The sequence below is a fragment of the Acanthopagrus latus genome, chromosome 5 (genome assembly GCF_904848185.1).
Source record: "Acanthopagrus latus isolate v.2019 chromosome 5, fAcaLat1.1, whole genome shotgun sequence".
Classification (NCBI taxonomy): domain Eukaryota; kingdom Metazoa; phylum Chordata; class Actinopteri; order Spariformes; family Sparidae; genus Acanthopagrus; species Acanthopagrus latus.
The window spans coordinates 25,496,660-25,518,772 of NC_051043.1; the positions used below are offsets into that span (position 1 = coordinate 25,496,660).

Below are 22,113 nucleotides of genomic sequence, written 5' to 3' on the forward strand. Positions count from 1 at the left end.
TCCCACCTCAAAAATGCAACATATTTCACTAGATTCTTATTGCATATGCTCGTATATAACTTATTTTTGCAGAATGTGTTTCTGAGCTTATCAAAAATATACATCACTTGGTCCAGAAAATGATCTCTCGCTGATAATAATTTCTCAATAGGCGATAGCTTGAAATACAACATGTATCAAATGGAAGCTGGAACAACCAATAAATAAAAATGCAAAATGGTTCAGTAAAAAGTGGCACCATCTTTATTAATTTTACAATTTGACAATGTGAAGTCTACAGCATGGAGAGCAAACAAGTGTAGAGCACAGGAAATTGTAGGGACAAAATAGACAAGTTCCATCATTTGTCAAATCTCCAGTAAAATGTCAAAGAAAATCTCTAGCTACATTTTTCCATTTGTGAGGAGTTACCCAAATTATTCTGACTTATGTCATCACACAACTACCGTGATATTCTTACAAATTAGTCACACTGTCCTGCATATCCCGCGTAGAGTCCCAACGTAAACATCCCAAAATCCATTCTGAGGAGTAAAATTTCCCACATCTCTAAAAACATTACCTTACATTCTGCATGTTGCTAATGTTAACATGGTAGAACTGTGTGAAGGGACCGATATAGACAAGAGAAAGCACACCAACCTGCTGATACGCTCACACTCACACACTCACAGGCTTACACACAGGACAGATTTAAACCAGAGACACAAACACACGCATACAAGTCATAAAAAACAAAACCATCATAAAATAAAGGTTATGTTTATTTCTGTCTGTCAGGAGACTGAAGTATATTTTTGATAGATGTGAGTGTTAGAAAAAAAAAAAAAAAGAGCAAAGTGTATCTGATAAACTAATGGACTACACTCTTAAAAATGCAGAACATCTACATTTTCTTTTATGCACAGGAATGTTGGACATTTATTTCATTAAAAAATACAAAAATAAAATTCAAAAAAAGACACCCACAATCCAGAATAATAGTCTGAAGGGGATATGTTGGAGAGGGGCAGAAAGGTTGAGGGGGATGGGGTGAGGGTGAGGGGGTGGGGCTGAGTGGGAGGGGGTAATCTGAGTCTGCTTCAATCTGAGTCTCCTGGGTCTACAGCAAATGACCAGAGTACTGCTTCACACTGAAATAAAAAGAGTGGAAAAATAAATAAAATGCACAAGAAGAAAAATGCAATTCACAAGTCCATCACAGTGTAAAAATACAACTATGTAACTGTGGAAGGATGAAGTCTTGGGAGGAAGAGGATGGGGAAAAGAGACCGACAACGAGTAAGAAAGACAGGCAAAGAGGAAGAGGGGGGAAAAGAGTTGGAGGTGGAGGAGGAGGAGGAAAAAAAAAAGAGGGGTGTGGTTAGTCCTTGTGTCCAAGCAGGTGCAGCACACTGAAGGAGGAGGAGAGGAAGGAAGAGGGAGGCAGGGTTAGTTACCAGGCAACACTACACTACTCATGAGACAGCGGCGGCGGCTCTACAGCTGTATTAGCATTCAGGCTAAGCTCAGATAGCATCAACAAGGAAGTGTTGTGTATTATACGTGCCTACTGGTTGCCAAGGGAGAGAGAAGAGGAGGAGCCCGTGCTATTTGGCAGACTGTGATTTGTTGTCGGTTGATCTAACTAAAAACAACAAAATCACTAGTCTTCCACACAGCAGCAGCCAGGGAAGAATCAATCCACTCCCTGCTTCACAGTGAAACGGCTTAGATGGCAGATAGACATTCTGTTTGTTTTTTTTATATATATATATATACAAAATCATAACCCACAGATAAATGTGACAGTCAGATAAACATGTCAATCACATTGACCCTGATCTGCACAAATACCAGATTTGTCTACTCCTTCACAGCCATTTCATGCAAGAGGAAGGTTTGAACTAGTTGCAGGTTGGGGAAGAAAGGAAGGGGGGTTAGTGAAGAAGAGACAGCAGGCAACAGGAATGCATAACCCAACAGAAAGTGGGTTAACAAGTATTAGAATGCAGTAGAAGAAAAAACACATTTGTACATCTACAGACTAGGTGTGTGTCATTCAGAGGGTTGAAATATAGGTGAAGAAAGTAAGCATCTATTAAGTATTTCTAGTTTTAGCGTGCATGAGTTTATAAAACTGCATCAGCAAACATTTTCAAACGTAATTCAACAGATGAGCTAGTAGTGTAGGGTTGATGAGCACAATTAAATGCCTCAACTACAACTCAGGTGCTGATTAAAGAAATTTTATGCAGGACGTCACTGCAATGAGGTTTTCAGAACTTGCCTGTTCTGTAGAAGGAACTGTGCGTTCTGGATCTGATCCTGGGTGCCGGTAATGGTGATGATTCGGTCCTCAGAACCTTCCAGGGGCTCATCGATTTTGATGGAGGCTCCAGACTCGTGGCGGATCTGTTTGATCCGCTGGCCTCCTTTACCAATGATAGAGCCAGCCAGCTGTCAGTGGAGTAGCAAGAAGGGAAGGAGAAAAGTGGGGAGGAAAGGGAAAAAAAAACAAAAAACAAGCATACAGAGAAGCATTTTAGTCAGTGTGTGTGTGGAGCTTACAAAATGTAATTCAAAAGAGGAATGGAGACAAGAAATCACGACTGACAGATGTGTTCAAATATTTTAGGTGTCAAGTGAAAAGATGACTAAGAAGAGTACTGTGACCTTGTCCAGTGTGGGTATATATGAAAAAGTCAATGTGTAAGAGACAGCATGACTTGTTGGTCCCTTCAACTGGAATAGTGTACCGTCATTTAGGTACTTCAAAAATAATGGAATATATAAAGCATATATGACGAAATGTCGTCGGTATGAAGATAATGAGAGAGGGTAAATGACATGATCACACATGGTGATGTTGTCTTTAACTTTGAATATTATGATGTGACTGCACAGTGAGGGATACAGGCAGATCTTCCTGCCTTCGGTGTGACTTCTCATTTACTCACATCTTTAGGGATCGTCACTTGTGTGGTGATGACAGGGCCGCCCATGTCATTGTAGGAGCCACGTCCACCTGATGGCAGGAGGGAGGCGAGGACCGAAGGAGACAAGCAGGGAAAAAGAGGAGTGCAGATAGAGAAAAAGTAAGTAGAGCACTAAAAATCAATACTTGGCTGCCAACATTATTACACATAGCTCAGCAAATTTCTCTAATCACACTGATTTTTGAAATAGCGTAGAGACTCACCTGACGGGTAGCTATCCCAGGAGGAACTGTTGTCTGAGCAGGAGATGAGGCAAGAAAGAACAGAGTCAGTGAAAAAGAAAAAAAAAAAAAAAGAAGGAAAGAAAGAAAGAAAATTGAAAAAATAAACTGACCTATACATGCTTATCTCAAACATATGGATGAGACTGGTCATAGAAATTCAACAGACATGCTTAGGAAAAACACTGAATGATGAATAATTATGTCTGTGTGTCATCTTAACAATTTATTGTAACAAGAGACAATTTAAATATAATTTCACAAGTGAGGACAAAGACACAATGCTGCAAACCAACGGCCAAGACATATTAATATGAGGTGCAGTGTCCTTCCAGCCACGTTGTCACCGAACAGATTGTCATTTTGTCTTGAGAAACATTACATTCAGACAAAATGCTTGACACTACGATAGCTGAGAAGAACAACGAGACCAGCACATTAGGACACATTAGCAGTCTTCAAACCACATCCATATAATGACACAGAAAAAACATGAAGCTCAGTACTTACCATATCCTCCTCCGCTCTGTAAAAAGCAAACAGAAACACAAACGAGTTACATACTGTATAGCCGATCCCTTCCATCTTTCTGCAGATTCCAGATGAATGGACAGAGAATTGTAAGCACAAATGTATGGGTGATGCAGCAGCCTCGTCCATGGAGTAGTCTCAACTAAAAGCCACCCAGTTTTCATCCATAAGCCAGACTCCTCCTCCTTCCCTCCCTCCATCCCCCCCTTCCTGTCTCTCCTTGCATCTCCATCAGCCCCCATTTTCACCTGCTGCTGTCACCAGGGCAACAGGCAATTCAAAAAGCTGTTGCTGGGCAACGGCAGGCAGTATCCTGCCAGCTCTCGGGAAGAGATAGAGAGAGAGCGAAGGAGAGAGCGAGGGAGAGAGAGCTTCCAGTCTGTCAACAAAGCATTATTATTGCCTAGCAACCAACCATGGCCACCCCCACCCCCAACATCCTCCCTCTTTGCAGGAAAAACAGGACGGCCGTGAAAAGTACACAGTAAGAGGGCAATTACAGCTGATTATTATGGGGTGTCTCCGGCTGTGGTGATTATGGTCATTTGGTGGGAAGGTTTACACCATTCCAAAACTAGCTTGGATGCACGGGCAGGGCACAGGCGAGCGTTTGAACGCACATGAGTGACCAGCTATGGTTGTATTGTCAATAAACGTATATTATCATTACCACACAATAGGCAATCAAAACATATTGTCTGGCGCTGAGACCAACCAGTACGCTCGCCTGAGGAGGCTGGCGCCCAGTGAGATCCTAGAACGAGAGCTGCATGCATTTAGCAAAGGGTCACTAACCATGTTATCGCTATAGCGATCCGGTCTTCCTCTTCTGTCACTGGTGATGAAAAGTGTCATAGAGGGTGGGAGATTGGTGGAGATGGGTGGAGAGGGAGAGAGGGAGAGAGGGAGAGAGAGAGAGAGAGAGAGAGAGAGAGAGAGAGAGAGAGAGAGAGAGAGAGAGAGAGAGAGAGAGAGATGTGGGTGGAAAGAAAAAGAAAATGCTTACAAAAAAAAAAAAAGAAGCTTGACAACATTCCAAAGGAAATTTCTGGTCTAGGTCAAACTGCACACACACGCTGAGCAAGATTACAGTATAAACACATTTCCTCTCAGCCATCTTCCCACACAGTAACAGGAACAGCTCTGACAGTGTTATAGTGAGAGAAGTGACAGGTGGTGGTGATGATCAGAGCCAAGGGCTGCTGCTGCTGCTTTTCCCTAAAAAAACGTAGCTTAAATTAAGGAATTAGAAGAAATGTGTTTGGATTTATTTGTTTTTGTCAAACATACAAGCCCGGTTGTCACAGTCAAGTCAAACTATGACATTGACATAACTTCATATCACCTGTTGCTTTTGTTTGACAGTGTGTCTATGTAACCATGGTGCGTTACATTTAGGTTACATGGCCCAAATTGACAAAAATATCCAAAATCAACTAATCATTGATTAGAAGCGTCTGACACTGTTTTTCTACAAACAGTCAACAGTCATATTTATACATCTACTTTTATTTAGAGTATCTGGGTGCGAACAGTCAATATTAACCAAGGCCAGGTCATGATTGCATTATTCTGGGGTTGGACATTGCAGAGCTTCCCATTTTAGAATTTATTCCAACAGCCTCCCAGATACATTTCATGCGTCTGCCACTTCCTCTGCCAGAATGCTGCATTCATATGTAAGTGTACACATTAGAAAAATGACCTCTCTGATTACAAACCAGTTTGTGAAAGCATGCCGTTTTGCAGGGGACTCATCAGCACATGACCCTCTTACACAACACCACAAATACATTCTCTCACTTTGGATAATACTGGGAGTGGATAGCATATTGGATGGGTTATTAACAGGAAAGAGGAGGTTATACAACATCACTGCACTTCTATACAAAGCACTCCAAATAAGTGGAGTGCAATGGGTGAGTAGAGATCAAGGTAAGGGAATTGTGCAGGGTCGGGCAATACTGCCAACAGACTGTAGAGCAATGGCGGTAGTTACAATGGAGAGTTAAGGATATGACAGAAGGGCAAAAATGTTTTATTGGTTCACCAGCTATGACATATTAAAAAAACTGCAATAATAAAGAATTAAGGCAGGGGAATAAGGGACGTGTAGGAATACCTCAACACTTACAAGTTAGTTTTGAACCATCACGGCCAATTAGTGTCAAAGGAAATATGCTGAATTCATGTCAGTGTAGGAAATGACTGATACGTCACAAAGACCAAAGAGTAAAATGCTTCTCCACGAGAGGAAGCACTACCAAGTGGTATCAGTAAGGAATCTTCTATTCAGTGAATTATCTTTACATCCATTAATTACACATTAATGCAGCAAGTGCAAGTAATGTAAAATTACAATTACAGAATGTCGAAGTATCCCTGTTAAGATCAGTAAGGAGGTATAGGCAAAAGTTTGGGGACAGAAACTTACTTTGACCTCTCATCTGAGCCGCGGTACGAGTCATAGTAACGATCATCTCTGTGGGCAAGATGGAGATGGGAAAAAGACACACAAACACACCCAGACATACATTGATGAGCACATAAAATCAATGAAATGATAACCATGAATACAAATGTTTCCAGAGGAGTGCACAGTGCAACACTGGATTACACGTAGATAACTGGACTCAGTTCATCCTATGAGTTAGACAATGTAAAGAAAGAATGGTGAATCTGTGAACAGAATTCCTTTGAATAGAAAATAAGCACCTAAAGGACAATTAAATTTGTATATATGGATAAAAGGAACAGAAAAAGCTCTAGAATTGGAACTATAAAGCCTAGTAGGTCCAAAATACTACACACTTAAAACTCCAGAGGTTAACAGGATTAAAAAGGACTCATCTTCAAACTGATGAGTGGGATCATGAAATCATTTGGCAGTGTTAAGCAGAGCAAAAACTGTTTACAAGATTTTATCTGTTTTAGGCAAAGACAGAATGCTGACTGTAATGCAAAACTGATGTTTAAGGAATAAAGTTAAACACAAACATCAACAATCTCAACTACGTGGCCACAACTTGTGACAGGACTGACTCTTGTGCATGAGTAAAAGAAAAAGAAAAGCAGCAGAGGGACAGAGAAAATACAAAGTGTATCATTTATGCTCATTTCTTACCCTCCTCTGTGAGGGTGTCCCATGGGCATGTTTCGTCCACGGCCACTCCCCCTGGAAACCCGACTTGGGTGGGGTGGAGGAGGACCTCGGCGGGGACTCATCTCATCGTAATCCCTGCGGGAGGGTGGCATGGGTCCCCGTCCCCCTCTGCTAGAGGGCATTCGGTCAAACCCGCGGTCTCCACCGCTGGACCTGCCCCCACGGATGGGGAAGCCTCCAATGAGCCTGCGGCCGCCTCCCCTCTCTTCAAACATCACTGTGAAACCACCGTATTCATACGTTTCGTCGTAGAAGTTGGGGTCATATGGCTGCGCACGGCCCTTAATGGGAGCCTAAAAGGGAGACAGGTGGAGATGAAGAATACTCTACTCTCTACTAGCAAAACAAATTCTGTGTGCATCTCCAACAAAACGCAGAATGACATGACGAAGATACATTTTAATTTTGCAAGTACCAAGTTTTCTTGGAATTTAATTAATGTTTCAGCAAGTTGCAATTCAAATCACAATACAGGCCTCCTGTTAAAAGATGCTTACTTCAGCAATGAGCTCCAGCATAGTCTTGATGCACTCCACCACCCTCTCTGTTTTACCGCCAACCAGCACTACTCGGTCTGTTGACTGAGGACAACACTCCTGGAAAAGCTTGATGCTGGTCTTTGTGTTCTGGAGACACACACACATACACACACAGGCAGACATAATGGACACAGGAAAACAGAAAGCAGCTACATAATAGGGCAGCAGATACTACTGTAGGAAACTACAAAGATTTCACACTTCAAATCACACCTGTGTCACTTTATGGGTATTTCCACATCTTTGAGGTACATTAGTTATTCCACAACACAGGTGATAAAGCCAGAAGAATATAACAGTTAAGAAAAAAATTCAACAAAACACAAATAATATAAAACAAAACAACTAACAAGAGAAGTATTGTATCCTGTCTGGGTACATCCAGCTGGGTGTAATCCAGTCATTTCATGGAGTGTATTCTTGTTACAACTGACAAACTGGCAGCGACAGAAGGCTGTGAGAGGGTGTGTGTTGTACATTACACACATTTCAGTGTGTAAACTGCTTTGCAACTGATTTAACTGCAAAAAGCTGATCCCCAGCCCTTGTATCAACATACCTCGCGGAGCTCCTTAATCTTGGCTCCTTTCACTCCGATGATCGAGCCAGCCAGGCTCTGGTGGATCAGCAGGCGCAGCTCACAGTCAAAATCCATGCCATTGTACTGCTGGTACTGGGGAAGACATTTAGCGTGATAATCCCATGACACAATCTGTTTAGCTTTGTAACAGACTCAAACCTGGCCGACACTTACAGTATGTTGCTTCTAATTCTGGCAAACTCATCCACCAAGAAAGCACAGTTAATGTAGAGGGTATTTAGACAGCTTTAGATAATGAGTGGCAGACACTGTGTTCTTATGGTAATATCTTTTCACAAAATAATTGCAGATGCAGGCACATAGCAACAGAATTTCAGACAGCCTCATAATAAAGTGCAGACAGGTTCAGAGCCAGTCCAGTTCCAGTCTGTCAAACTATGACAGTGCATTTCATTTGAACTAGAAAGCATCTCTGCAAATTAATTTACTTATGTAAGTTAGTGTTTGTGTTCACCACTGTTTTCACTTCCAAATACATCATTTAGGTCACTGGGTTCAACTCGACCTAACAGGGAGAAAGAGTCCTCACCTCTTCCAGCGTTGGAATAATCTTCAGCAGGATTTCTCCAATCGTCTCGATGTCGGCACTGATGCTCAGGATGCTTCATATTTCACCCACCAATGACAAGACCGAGCGCAGCCAGGCAGGGAGGGTAGGGTTGGGAGGGCCAACAAGGCATCCCAGGGGGGGGAAGGAACAACAAGTCAGATAAAAAAATTCATGACATCCCCCTTTTTTGCCACAGATAAACTGAGACTAACACATCTAAAAGGAACTGCTGAGGTCCACTGTTCTCTAAACTTGTCATGTCATTGATTATTCAAAGTGTTATTGGTAAAATAGCTGGTATCCAACCAATGCAATGAAAAGGAAACAATCTTTTATCCAGAGAAAGTAAGAAAAGAGACAAAATAAAGAGACCCAAAGAAAAGTGACTGCATTTGGTGACCACTGAAGGGGCAAGACGGGGAGGGTGAAGCCTGAGGAGGATCTGGCAGGAATAAGCACCAATGGTGCTAGAGAGAACTCTCTAAAGTCTGAAAGCATATTTTGGTGGATGCACACCACAAAGACTTTAACTAAGAAATCCCCCAAAAATAGATGAGGGAAGACCGAGAGCACAGATGAATGCTCTCGCCAAGTGTCCTATCTTAAAAATGCGGCTTGGACTGCCATTTTGATGCTTCATTTATACAACAAATTGTATGGACATTTTTGTTGTCTGCACCCACCTTGTGACATAAAAAATAAACAATGAATTTACGTATCAAAAAAGAACTTAAGCACACATGGAAGTAGAATGGTAAGAGAGCTGAGGAAGAGTAACAGAGCAGATAATACCATGGTAAATGAAGTTTGCCACCACTGGAGTGGATGCTTTTTAAGGGGATGGGATAAGCCATAAACATAAAACCAAAGAATGCAGAGATGAGTGGGCCAGAGAGAGATTATCTGTACTTTCCATAGCTCCAGGCGTCATTAATCAAATTCAGGTGAAGCAGAAGACAGGAAAAGGAAAAACACATACAAGACACTTGAGTCCTAACTTGCCTTTTGCGTAGAATGGTCTATCAGTATAATGGGGGAATCAAAAGGTAAAGAATGGGATGGTGCAAGAAGCAGGTGAGCTTATGAAACTAACGGAAAAACAAGAACACCAGTATATCCACTCTGAGGGGGAGGGGGTGAAAACGCGAAAGATAAAGAGGATAGATAATCATCAATGAAAATTAAAGAAATACAAAAAACACGGACATATTGCACAGATTATAGCAAAGGTTTAAAAAGACAGTGGCAGATTGTGGAAAAATTCTGACAACACCAGCCTAAGTTTAAATGTTGACGTGATTTTAAAAATGGCATATAAAGGATGTTGATATGGCTTTTACAGGCTCAACAGGCAGATCTGGACATGAACGCATTTAGGCATTTTGAATCAGGCTAATATATTGTGAGAACAGGTAGGTTAATATACAGTGACTTGACAGAGGCAGGATGACTATTATTCATCTCTTCTTGTTTGTTTGACCTGTAGTCAGGCAGTGAGAGGGAGGAGCTTAGGGACATACCGCTCAGGCCCACTGCTGTCTGGGACTGACACACTGGCATTGTACTGGGCGTGGCATGGGCAGGGGCCAGGGCCATTCGAGCACAGATGTCAATCAAGTAAGGCGCCCATTTAGGGACAGGGCACGATTATGGACAGGGCCAACCAGGGTGTCAGGTGGGCGGGCGCAGGAGGGGCCATCCAGAACATGGGCAACAGAGGAGGAAGTGGGCAAAAAAGTCAACAGTAAAATAATAAACAAGGGAGAGGGAAGAGGGAAGAGGAATACATTTTTAATATACAGGCTCTACTTCAAATGTGACTTTAATTTGATTCTCTCAGAGATTGGTTTGTCAAAGAGAGAAAAGGAGAAAATGTAACATTGGAAAATGGGTAATGGCATATTAAGAACATGAAGAGTTCAATGTTGGGGAATAGACCAGAGACAGTGAGTAGGAGGGGTAGAACAAATTGTGGAGGGCTAGAGAAAGAGGCAATGATACTGAATGAATTAGGAACTGGTCAGATTGCCTTAACACTTATAAAAGAAAATGGAAGCTGGCGCTGCAGGTGACCTCACGAACACCGCACTGTGTCTATAAATTTAAATTAACAAGAGCATCAATGTTGCCACAGCAGCACTGTTACAATAAATTATCAATAAGGACAAACAAATTGACAAGAAATTGGACTTTTGTGCCAAGGGCCAGTTTAGCTGAGGCAATCACATGATGTTCATGTGAGAAGAAAAAAAGATAACACCAACCCCAAAGGGGTTGTCGGAACATCACATGAACAGAAGGCTACTATCACAGGCATCAGCTACCCACACCCCTTGTTTACACAGAAGAAAACATGGCCAAATGCCAAAATAGGTTTTTTAATCACTTATGCAGGGTAAATTTTAAAAGGACTGCTGCCCTATTGTGGAGGCCGGGTAGTTTTGAGAGGCTGAACACCAGTGAAGGGAGAAATAAAGAATACAAAATAAAAGTTCTAAATAAAATAAAAATTCCGACCAAAGTAAAAATTCAGTGTGTATAAAATAGATGTACTCACGTCTGTACGAAGGGCTTTGATGTTTTTGCCACCCTTCCCAATTACAGCTCCTGCATTCTGAGAATACAGAGAATCATTACAGTACGGAAACACATAACGCCCGTATGCATGTCACGAATAAACGGTGGAAATTAATTATTCAAAACGGACACAGATGTGATCACCATAAAAAAATGAAATTGAAAATAATAAATCGACTGTCTTACTCAGGGTGAGCACGGAAATATCCACAAACAAGGGCTTATGTGTTTGACATGAAATGAGAAAATGAAAGGAGAGCTGATTTACTTTGCTCTGCAGGAGGATGCGGAGCTCAACCATCTCGTCCGAGTTCCTGGAGCGCTTGAATGATTTCTGCTCATCTGCATCCTCAGCAGGGCGCTTACCTGGCATTAGGAGATAAAATAAACATACTGACAACCCTGCACACATAACCAACCACAAGGGAAAATGTAATAATCACAAAGAGCACAGAAAGCACTGAAACACAAAATGACATGGCTTATATTTTCAAACTCTCACTTTTCATATTATAAAATAAATCCACACGGATTACTATGTGCAAACCTAGGAAATGCAAATATATATTTCTAATACTTTCACACAAGAAATTACACAAATCTTGGATATGAAACCAGAGAATATATATGGCTTAGGTCAACTGCACACATGCATCAACCTCTAATAGTAAAAGGTAAAATAATTCAATGATTAAATGTCCAAAATCAGAGCTGTAAGTAATATGCTACAACACTACCACTCTTTTCTTAAACTTTAATGACGAAGAAAGATTAAGCTTTCCGAAATCATAAAAAATATAAATAAGTTGTTTTATACCGTTGGTCTCTGTGTTGCTGAATGAAGCGTCGTCTTGCTGTTCAATTTCTGTCTCCATGGTCCTCTGACTGCGGAGGAGATGAGGTGGGCACCTCGGTCCGGGGAACAGGCGGCGGCAGCGGGGAGAGAGAAGCACAAAACTGCCCCCTGTGAGCTGTGGTAGTTTGGCCGCATTGTAGCCGGGGGAGAAAAAAAAATAAGACAATTCAACCTGCGTGCCAAGGATCCGATTTTTCAAGGAGCAAGGAGTGACATGCAGAGACTACCGAGAGAAAAACTGGGAGAAAAACCGCCACTCACCGATTTTTATTACAGGGACAAAGGGCGTGTTGAAAGGCGGAACTTAATAAGCAAGGACCAAACAGCTGCTGCGACCTGTCGGGGAGGGAGAGGCTAGTTGAAATACACTTCTTGCATATAACATGAAAATAACAGCAAAGTTTGAAACGCACTTGTTAAGATCGCATAGATTTTATTTCATGCGAGTGCTTGAACTTAGTCGATTAATACCGACACAAGCCACCGTGAGTTGTAACATTCATCCAGCGGGCATTCAAGACCATTTTAATTTCAAAAAGGACACCGATGCAATTGTCATCACATCGTTACACTGACATTAGTGTTTGGGTGGGGAGGGATGCAGGCATTTTACAGCAATATGTCCGAGTAAAACAAGTGGCTGATCGCCACGATCCTACAATCGAGGGATGGTTTCACCAGCCAGAGATGAACGACTGATATCGGCGTTAACGTTTAGTTGGCTCGATAACGTTTAGCGTATTTATTGATGTTTTGACTGGAAAACAACCCGGCTCACCATCAATTCCAAGAAATGTTTATTTAACATGCAGACCACTGAAAATTAATGATTAAATGCTGACATTGACCAAAACGAAACTTGGCTCCGCTGAAGCTAACGTATCGACCAGAAGCTAGGCTAGCTCGTTAACTGTGGTTGATGGAAGCCACCGGACGAGCTACCTAGCCTGGAGGGAAATGCGCTAGCTGCGGGCTTCGTCGAGTAGGTTTCGATTTTCCGTTTCACTAAATGTCGATAATATTAGTTTCTTCACCACTTGCATACGCGATGTGACACTGCGAAATACCGCCGATGTAACGCAAGTTGGTTGATAAAACATTGCCAATAATTCAATACAAAGACCAGCCCGAGTCATCCAGGCTAGCAGTTAGCTAATTTCGCCATGTTGCCATAATTTCAGTTGAGCACAAGGGGAGCTTGCCAGGCCAGCTAATTACACAGCGCTGCAATAAACACGACTAAAGCGACAGCGTGAGTGCTACGGACAATTTTGCCTACAGTATTTGTGCACTTTAATTGCACTGGGCTCAGCGTGGCAAAGAAAAAATAGAAAATATCGTCAAAACACAAACCTGCGGTGCAACTCCTCGCTCGTCCCCTTTCCTTCTCTACCTAACGTGAAAATGTACGCGCTGAGCCGAAGAGTGCTGATTGGTTAAACGGAAAGGAACTCAAGCAGGCGAGTGTCACGATTGGTTCGGACAGGCGTCGATCATAAGAGCTGGGGCGTTTCCAAGGCGATTCGATAAGCCTCCTTTCCGGATGCAGTTACATCCCGGTTTACTGTTGCTCTTCGAGTTATTCCTGTTAGTAAGGTGTGATCCGTGAGGCTAATGCTAATTTGACTCTTTGCATATACGTGTGTACGGCTAGTTGTTAGAAGTAAGAGTGAGTGAGAGCTTCTGTGAGCGTGTTGTGTGGACTTAGAAGTGAGGTAAAGTAGCATCAACACAGCTTAATATGTAGTCAACTTTTTTGGCGCCTTGGCTGCTTTCCAGTACTTCTCGTCGAAAAGGCTGCTGCCGTCTCTCTCAGGTAGCTTCTCATTATAAAAACACAAACATTTCGTTCATCGTATTCTCTCTCTCTGCCTGCATTACTCACTCAGCCTCCTTCTCCCATCCACTGATGTCAGACGTGACCGTCTGCAGAGACACGGGGCTTATCCATTCTGATATGATCACAGAAAGATAACAGAAACTAATTCTCCTGGGGTCTTCTATCATTATAATCTAATCTCTCCTGTTGATAAAATTACCACGAGATTTGGTGTCAAGTGGTTCAAGGCGATGCAGAGAGAGGATGAACCCTTGAAACTCCCCTTTATCCCTCAGGGACCACAGGGAGTGATGTGCCATGAATTCAAAACTTGCCTTTTCAAAAAAAAACCTTTTAAAGCCACTTCAACTGACATTTTTAGTGCATTATAGTTGGATTAAATGCATGCCTTTATGTTGCAGCAGGTGACAGTGAGAGACGATAGGAAGAAACTGCCCACACAAAGGAAGACGATGGCCCCAGAGATCCAGTCGGTGGTTCGTGCCACCCAGGCCTGGCTTCAGTCCTCCTGGCACGTCCGGGTGCCCTTCGCCTGGCTGGAGGCCTGCGTGGAGTGGCTGCAGGAAGAGGCGGGAGGAGCAGGTCGCCTGTCACAGCAGCAGATCAACCAACAGGTAGGCAGGAAGGGCTGGTCCGTTATACACGGTTTGGGTAAGGTAGTTACTCATGTCTTAGTGCCTGAAAGATCAAATGATATGATGTCCTGGAAGTGAAAGTAACTGATGTCGTGTCAGAGTCAAATCGGGTCTTACAGTAGGAGATGCTTCTTTGTATGGTGTGAATTTGTAGGCGCTGGACCAGTGGCTGCAAACGGACCTGAGGGACCTGGATCACGCTGTTCTCCCTGAGCGGCTCAGTCAGACCCAAAAGACTGAACTCAACGGGACCTTCTGTGTCCAGGTACGAGTGGGTTGATCATATATGTCATCTTATATATTCAATTGTTTATTGTTATCCAACGTCGTCCCTGAAGGCTAACGTTGGCCAGATATTAAAAGGGACCAATGATGAGGACAATAAAAAAGACAAACTCACTTGTAACAAAAACATATGTGAGCAAAAATCTACTGGAGCCACACCATGAGTGTTCAGTTCACAAATAACAGCAGCAGTTCAAGAAAATGTCGAGTACAGCTCTGTATGTCCATCACACTGGAATATGACTGTAGCATCAAACATTATAGCTAGCTACACTAGATCTTAAATATATAAGTATTCAGAAAAAAGGCAACATATCCAAAGGTCTCACTCTGTTTCAGGTTGACTCATTGCTGGACATCAGTCAGCCTGCGTATGGTCAGCTGCAGAAGCTGAAGGGCACTGACTGTGCAAACGACGAAGTGTCTGCAGTCACACAGACCACCCAGAGGCCCTGGGAAGCCAGACCAACCCGTATGCTGCTACTGCAGGTCAGAGTCATTTGTGGAATATAAGAAGACATAAAAAAAATCTCCTTTGATATTCAGTGTTGTCCTCCTGAAATTACGAAATTATGAGCAATTACCTTTATATTCATGTGTCTGCGTGTGTATTGTAGCTTTTGCATCAACACTCGTACTCGCTTAAGTGTTGCGAGTGTGTCTCAGCACTTGGCAATATTTTTTCCTGCCGTTCATTCTCTCACAACAAACGACAGTTAAATGGTTGGACGCACTTAACACCCTAATGCTGGATGAAAGGTTACTGCAAGGTTTCCTCCAGAGATATTGTAGGAAACTCAACATGTAAAGGACGGAGCTGTATTGCTATTGTCTTATTTAAAAGACAGTTGTGAAAATTATGCTGCAGCACTTTTTTGGCATCATTCATAAATCTGAATTCAGTGTCACATTATTTACCAGTGTGTACGTTGGACTCCATCATCCGTCCAACCCTAATCTACGACCAAGTTTTATCTTCCTGTGTTGAGTTGTGCACAAGAACAAAGCCTCCTGCTTCTCTTCCTAACTGAATCAGACTGGACAGGTACAATAACTGAGTGTATATGAAAGAGTAAATTGCTAGAATATAAGGCGCAGACTGTAATTTTCACCTTAACTATTACACTTGTCACTGCTCTATGGTTTCTCAAGAATAGCGCCGGTGTTGCTTAGAAACGATGCAACGTTTTTTTGTTTTTTTTTTCTTTTTCACTGTTTCTCCATTTAAGTAAGTCACGTGATGCAAAGACCCACATGCACTGGAATCACTGCCAAGAGGCAGAAGATATGGTCAGATTAGTCCAGGCCAGCCAGCATATGTACTGAAGCAATAGAAGAGAAACATTATTTCCAGTTTTACTTAGCGTCACTTTAAAGCTGCACTAAAGTTTTGTGAAGTGTGACTTACAAATCCAGTATTACAGGAGGTGCGTGTCACAGGTTAATTTGCAGCTATCGTGCCAGTTTTAATTAGTTTTCCTACTTTCAGCATTCCTCTAACATTCTACAGACAAACGATTAGAGCAGCAATTATGTTCTTTTGTGATATTTTGAGCATGTAAATGTATCATCATTTCACCATCATTTCGCTGTTCAGTTTATTTTTTGATTGACAGATAGCATTTTTGTTTCGAAGCAGTAAAATGAGAGCTTTCAAAAACAATTGGACAATATGACGATATGAAAAAGGAGCAGTTAACTTACACAACAATTCAAATAAAAAGTCTTTAAAAACATGTCTGTATGGGAGTAGTAAGAGCAATACACTTATTTAATCCTACGCCCTCTCCACTCATTAATTGATCAAGTAATAATCTCCTCATTGAACTCATAATCTTATATACATTGACAATATATATCCCACACATACATATACCTACACAAACTGTACATGCACCAAGTACTCAAGATCCTTCTTATAGATATATATTTAACTTATTGCCCATTAACATAATCTTATATGTATATATTCATTTATTGATTAATGATCTTATATTCTGGGCATTCATAATAACTCATTAATTTTCTTTTTCCCTATATACACATATAATATCATTAAAAAATTGTCTTTGTGTTATGCATCACGTGCCAATTAAAAAATAATCTTCATACTATGTTCATACACAGTATATCAAAACCACTTTTCTTTATCTTATATACTGTACGTACAACTTGTGACTGCAGCTGTCTACATACAGATATACCTCAGTCTAATACTCTGTTTTGCAGGTGACAGATGGAGTCCAGAGCCTGGAGGCCATGGAGTATCAGTCTATCCCTGAACTCAGCACAGCTCTCAGGTTAAGGATTATTCTGTGAAACGCTGAACTGGACTGTGAAGTCTTACAGCTGCTACCCATGTAAAAATATGTGAAATGACTTTTTACAAATAAATCATTTCACCTCCACTTTTCCAGCAACCTGTGTCTGCTAATATAGTTGCGTAATATAGACGTCAAGAAATAAAAACATTAAATACAATTTTACAAACGCATTTCTGCTATGTCACGACCATTTTGTAGTGAATAATAAAACCTGAGTGTGTGAAACCGTTGTACCTTGTTTTTAAAAATGAAATTATACCCGCAGGCCCGGTGCGAAGCTGCAGTTGCGAGGGCAGATGGTTTGCAGACTTGGAGTGCTTCTGTTGGGGCCGTCCAACATCAAGGTCCTGGGTGGCGAGGTGGAGGACCTGGTGGACAGAAATAACCAGGTTAGCTGTCGGTTTCTGTTTTCTGTCATGAGCAGTTTTGAACCAATTCTTGTTAAGGTCGCATGACATGCAAGAGTTTATACAGATCCAGTTGAGTATTTCTCTACTGCTCTGACAGGGCAGGGTGCTGTGTCGCACGCTTGGGCTTCCTGAGGAGGAGCTGCAGCAGCAGGAGGTGGAGGCCCCACCAGCACCACAGCAAGGTATAGTTATGTGTCTTTATAGAAGATCATGTGAAAAAATCACAGTTTTGGCTGAATTTGATTTAATATTAAGAAGGCTCGTTCAAGAATTAAATTATGTTCTTTATTCTGTGTGTTATATTACTGATGACTCACTGCAGTGTCTTTCTTAGCTTACACTACTGATCTTAGGACAAAACATACTCATGATATATTGCCTACTTTTGTTCTCTTTTTAGGCGTCCAGGAAGAGGAGGACCTGGAGCTGGATGATGCAGAGTTGTTGGCCGGTCTGGAGGCTCAGGAGGAGGTGCAAAGGATTCATGTTCGACCCGTTCAAGACAGCGGTTACAGGACGCTCAGCGAAATCTCTTCTCAGTCCTCGAGAAGCTCCACTGTCAGGAGTTTTGTCTCCACAGCCTCATCCAGGTGGGTGGTGAATAATATGATGCCTTGACATTTTGATGCTGGAACTCAAATATATCTTGACATTTTGAATCTCAACATAATGTTTGTCTTCAAAAGAAATCTGAGGTATTATCTTTCAGCGACTGTAGGACAAATTTGGCGGATTTATTCTACAGTGTGTTTTTCTAATGTCTCTGTGACGTGTTACTGTCTATATCCTGCTTTGAGAGGGTTAATTTGGAACAAGTGACAACCATCGGATTTAATGAGGGATGTTAATAATGTGACAAGAAGTATGTAGATAACAGATAAACCGTTTTCAACAATTTACTTGAGGCTTATGTGACTAAAACAGAGGAAATGGTAATGGATTTTAGATGCAGTAAAGAAATCCTACTCCCAAAAGCCGACAATGAATCCATCGAAAGACTTCATTCATACAGATGCTTGGGAATAGAGATTGATGACCAGCTGAAGTTCAATGAACTGCTACTGCAACGTCAAAAAACTGCAACAGTGAAAGGTCTTCATACAAATACTTTGCAGTTTCAAAGTTAAATGGTTGTCTTGAACTACATCCTGTCTGTGGGAGCATGATCAACATGGCGAGTTGGTTGATTGGGCGCGACCAGCATCCTCAATGATCCTGGTCACCCTTTACACAACACAGTCCCACCGAGCCGTCAATGCTAAGGAAGGATTCTTTAAAGAAAAATAAGAGCAGCCAGGTTTAACGGGTCTTTTCCTCTTTTAGCAATTAGGCTGTTAAATGGTAAATTTAATGGTATTTTGGTTTAGAACAAGCATGACCTCACTTCACTACACTGCAGCCTTTAAAACTATCCTCACATAATGAGTTCCAGAAGACAATATAGACCCATATCTCTAAGCAATGTAAGATTGATTTATTGCCCATTTGTTTTTTGGTTTTTTTGCTGTTCCCTGCACTTGCACCTTAACCTCCTAAATTTCCCCTCATCTGGTTATTATACAATTGACTGACTGTAGTAACTGTTGTAACTCAGCCTGGATTCAAATATTAATGCCAAGTTGTTTTCAGTTGAAGTGATGGCCAACAGTTTCCTCTGAATCAAGTGACAAATAAATGACTGTGTATTTGCATTGCCATGAGATGATGGACAACACAGTTAAAGCAATCTGTCTGGTCAACAGTTCTGAGTGATATCTGACTTAAAACAGTCATTGTCCCTTTTTTCTGACATGGTAACAAACATGTTTAAAATATTGGCAACATTGCCTCCGGCATAGTGAGCTCATTGACGCTGTTGGTCCAAAGCTAAATTAACTGACTCAAACATTATTCTTTTACAGAAGTGGTTTAACCCAAGGCAACAGAGGTGGTTCTGTCCAAGGTCATGGCCACAGTAACGAACTACAGGACTCTGACTTACATTCGGGTCACTCGGTTAATCAAGACATCTCAGATCACAACATGGCAGGCGACGACTTTCCTGACGAAGACTTTGACGATCTTCCCATGGACGAGCTGGACGCTGTGATTTTTCAAGAAAGTGCAAATGTTACTGACAGCAGTCGCGGACCACAGAACGATAACAGGGTAACAGGGAGTTCTTATCGAGCAACAGAACCCCAAACTGCCCAGAAATCCTCTGGGTCCACAGGGCAGTTAGCCACAGCAGCCTCACCCTTCTCTCCAGCTGCAGCTTCAGAGCCGTCACATGAGTTAGAATTTGTTGCTAATGACGATTTCATGGATGAAGACATGGACTGCTTCATCGAAGAGGTGCAAACTGGGAGGGCTGGCACGCCAAATCAGTTCCCTGTTCAACAAGCACCAACCCGAGCCAGAGAGAGCGCTACCAAGAAACCAGACACTTCAGACTCCAGCTGTAGACTTCCAAACAACTCTTTAAAAAGTGTTACAGCTCAGGGGCAGAGTTACACCTCAAGCACTGCAGGATTTGATAGACTATCTGTTAAAAAAGATCCACAGAGTCACAGCTCGGTCCCTGCTCTCACTCTGACCTCTCCACCTTTTACATATTTGTGCCTGCTGGATGAGATGATGTCCAGACCACACCCCCACACCACAGAGATCCGTGTCAAAGCTTTCATTGTGACTCTCTTGGGGAAGCTGAGCAGCAGCAACGGTCTTTGGCACATCTCCGCCACGATTTCCGATGGAACTGGTTACCTGGACGTGGAGCTGTCCGATGAGGTTCTGACGGGCCTGCTGGGCTTCTCTGTGGCGGAGAAGGGGGCTCTGAAGCGCAACCCAGCCCGGAGAGGTGAGCTGGACGCCGGGATGAGGAGATGCCAGGAAGGGCTGGTGGACATGTGCTGCATCATGACCATCACGGTCAGACCGGACGGTGGAAAAGCCGTGGTGACAAAGGCAGAACCTATCACTGTGAAGGTGCTCCAGGAGCTGGAGCGGAGGGCGAGCGACGGGAGGAAATAAACTCAAAGGAGAGGTTGAGGGGAAGTGGACAATAATGAGAAAATTACAGGCAGCGGAGATGACTAAAGCAGGGATGGAAAATTGCCAAGAAAAGAGAGGCATAAATAATATTGGGCATCAGCATTGCCTTAGACTTTTTGCGTGTAATGAAACAAAGGCATTTTTAAGGATCGGTGATCAACCTTTGCTTCGGATCTGAAGAGCATAATGTGTGAGCTGGATGTCTGATGATCTGCAAGCAGTGTGTTGCAACGCACCCCATCTGCTATATGTGAACACGGCATGCTGTCATCACACGACTCCATCCATCTATTCCGCATCAGCTCCAATCAAAGTAAACTGATTAAAGAAGGACGACTGTGGTCTGTCCGTAACTGTACATAACATTTAAAACTGATCTGAGGAGAAGAAGTGAAGCGTGAGAGAAAAGAAACGGGGGGGCAAAAAAAAAGAAAGTGTTCATATTCTGATTGTTGTAATGAATTGCCAGCCTTTGCATTCATTCAGTACATCCATTACTTCTGACTGAAAAATGATTGAATATCCGAGGGCTGCATGGGTCTTTAATAAACTCTCGCAGAGGAGAATGAGAGGAAAGGAAGATGAAGGAGAGGCCATGAGCTTCGATTATTTCTCTTCATTACGGAGCCTCATCTCTGTTTTTTGTCTTTGATGAATAGATATACCAAACATTTGATGCTTTGTCTGCATTTACTGTATATTGAAATAAAATTGTTCTGAGGATTTTTACAATTTTCTCTAGCACTTTTTTGATTAATAGAGCAGCAAGAGCCTGCTGCTAATTTTACCTTTCCATTTTCTTCTCGTCAAATGAGTGTCTTATTTCTCAAGATTAGATGAATAACAGGACCAAATAGGAGGCTGTCCTGGCGCACTATGTTTCATTTGCTCTGTAATAGTTTTATTAAATTGAATATGTGCTGTTTAAGCACATATGATGGTAATTAAAAGTAGCTTCGCAGCGTTATCCGGCGTTGTGGCTTGTAGCAGAGGTGTTAGTTAAATTGAAACATCTCAACAATTTGCACGACACAAATTAATTTGTTTCTTGTCTGCTGTCATACGGCGTAATTAGGTGGCAGCCCCTCATACTTCAATATCATCATTGTGAAAATGAGCAAAACACACAGCGAGTGTATGTTGAGTACGTATGTGCGCTCCCATTTATGTGTTAAAGCAGGAGGAGCACTTGCATATATGTTATTGTCTGCTGCTGCAGTATGTGTGCACTTCCATTCAGGTAGCTTGTCTCAGATCATTAAGGGCTAATCAGGTTGAACGTCTAAATCAGGACCCTGCTATGCATGTCGATAGCCTGTTATGTGCTAATGAGGCTGGATACGATGGAGGGGTGGGGAGGACGGGGAGAGAAGCAACCCATAGGGAGGTAGAAGTGGAATAAATATTGGGTGATAGAGCAAATGGAACGAGGGTAGCGCTGTCTCAGTGGGTACGGGAGAGATGCTGCAGTCAAACCTCATTATATACAGTACACACTGTATATATTTCACTGGTAATTAGGCAACAGGCGGCGGCTGTATGGTGAGAAGCTGTGTGTAAAATTAGACGA

The 22,113-nt window shown here is 42.2% G+C and overlaps 2 protein-coding genes across 3 annotated transcripts; one reads left to right on the forward strand and one right to left on the reverse strand.

Annotated features, from left to right (window-relative positions):
* Nucleotides 1-220: 220 nt before the first annotated feature.
* Nucleotides 221-13,456, reverse strand: hnrnpk (heterogeneous nuclear ribonucleoprotein K). The gene is made up of 17 exons (XM_037096869.1): nucleotides 13,370-13,456; nucleotides 12,278-12,352; nucleotides 11,978-12,131; nucleotides 11,429-11,526; nucleotides 11,141-11,197; nucleotides 10,104-10,147; nucleotides 8,563-8,635; nucleotides 7,992-8,105; nucleotides 7,391-7,519; nucleotides 6,855-7,186; nucleotides 6,165-6,212; nucleotides 4,526-4,565; nucleotides 3,710-3,725; nucleotides 3,182-3,214; nucleotides 2,940-3,007; nucleotides 2,270-2,439; nucleotides 221-1,133 (listed from the first exon to the last, which is right to left on the reverse strand). The coding sequence occupies exons 3-17, from the start codon at nucleotides 12,033-12,035 to the stop codon at nucleotides 1,103-1,105; spliced, it is 1,311 nt and encodes a 436-aa protein (XP_036952764.1). The 5' UTR covers nucleotides 12,036-12,131; nucleotides 12,278-12,352; nucleotides 13,370-13,456; the 3' UTR covers nucleotides 221-1,102.
* Nucleotides 13,457-13,554: 98 nt separating this feature from the next.
* On the forward strand, nucleotides 13,555-21,275 carry rmi1 (RMI1, RecQ mediated genome instability 1, homolog (S. cerevisiae)). Of its 2 annotated transcripts, none has more exons than XM_037096866.1 (9): nucleotides 13,555-13,832; nucleotides 14,258-14,470; nucleotides 14,646-14,756; nucleotides 15,116-15,265; nucleotides 17,006-17,076; nucleotides 17,366-17,489; nucleotides 17,608-17,692; nucleotides 17,911-18,100; nucleotides 19,412-21,275. In XM_037096866.1, the coding sequence occupies exons 2-9, from the start codon at nucleotides 14,309-14,311 to the stop codon at nucleotides 20,520-20,522; spliced, it is 2,004 nt and encodes a 667-aa protein (XP_036952761.1). In that variant the 5' UTR covers nucleotides 13,555-13,832; nucleotides 14,258-14,308; the 3' UTR covers nucleotides 20,523-21,275. The 2 variants fall into 2 exon arrangements, with proteins under 2 accessions (XP_036952761.1, XP_036952762.1); XM_037096867.1 differs by having other exon boundaries at nucleotides 14,261-14,470.
* The last annotated feature ends 838 nt before the right edge of the window (nucleotides 21,276-22,113 follow it).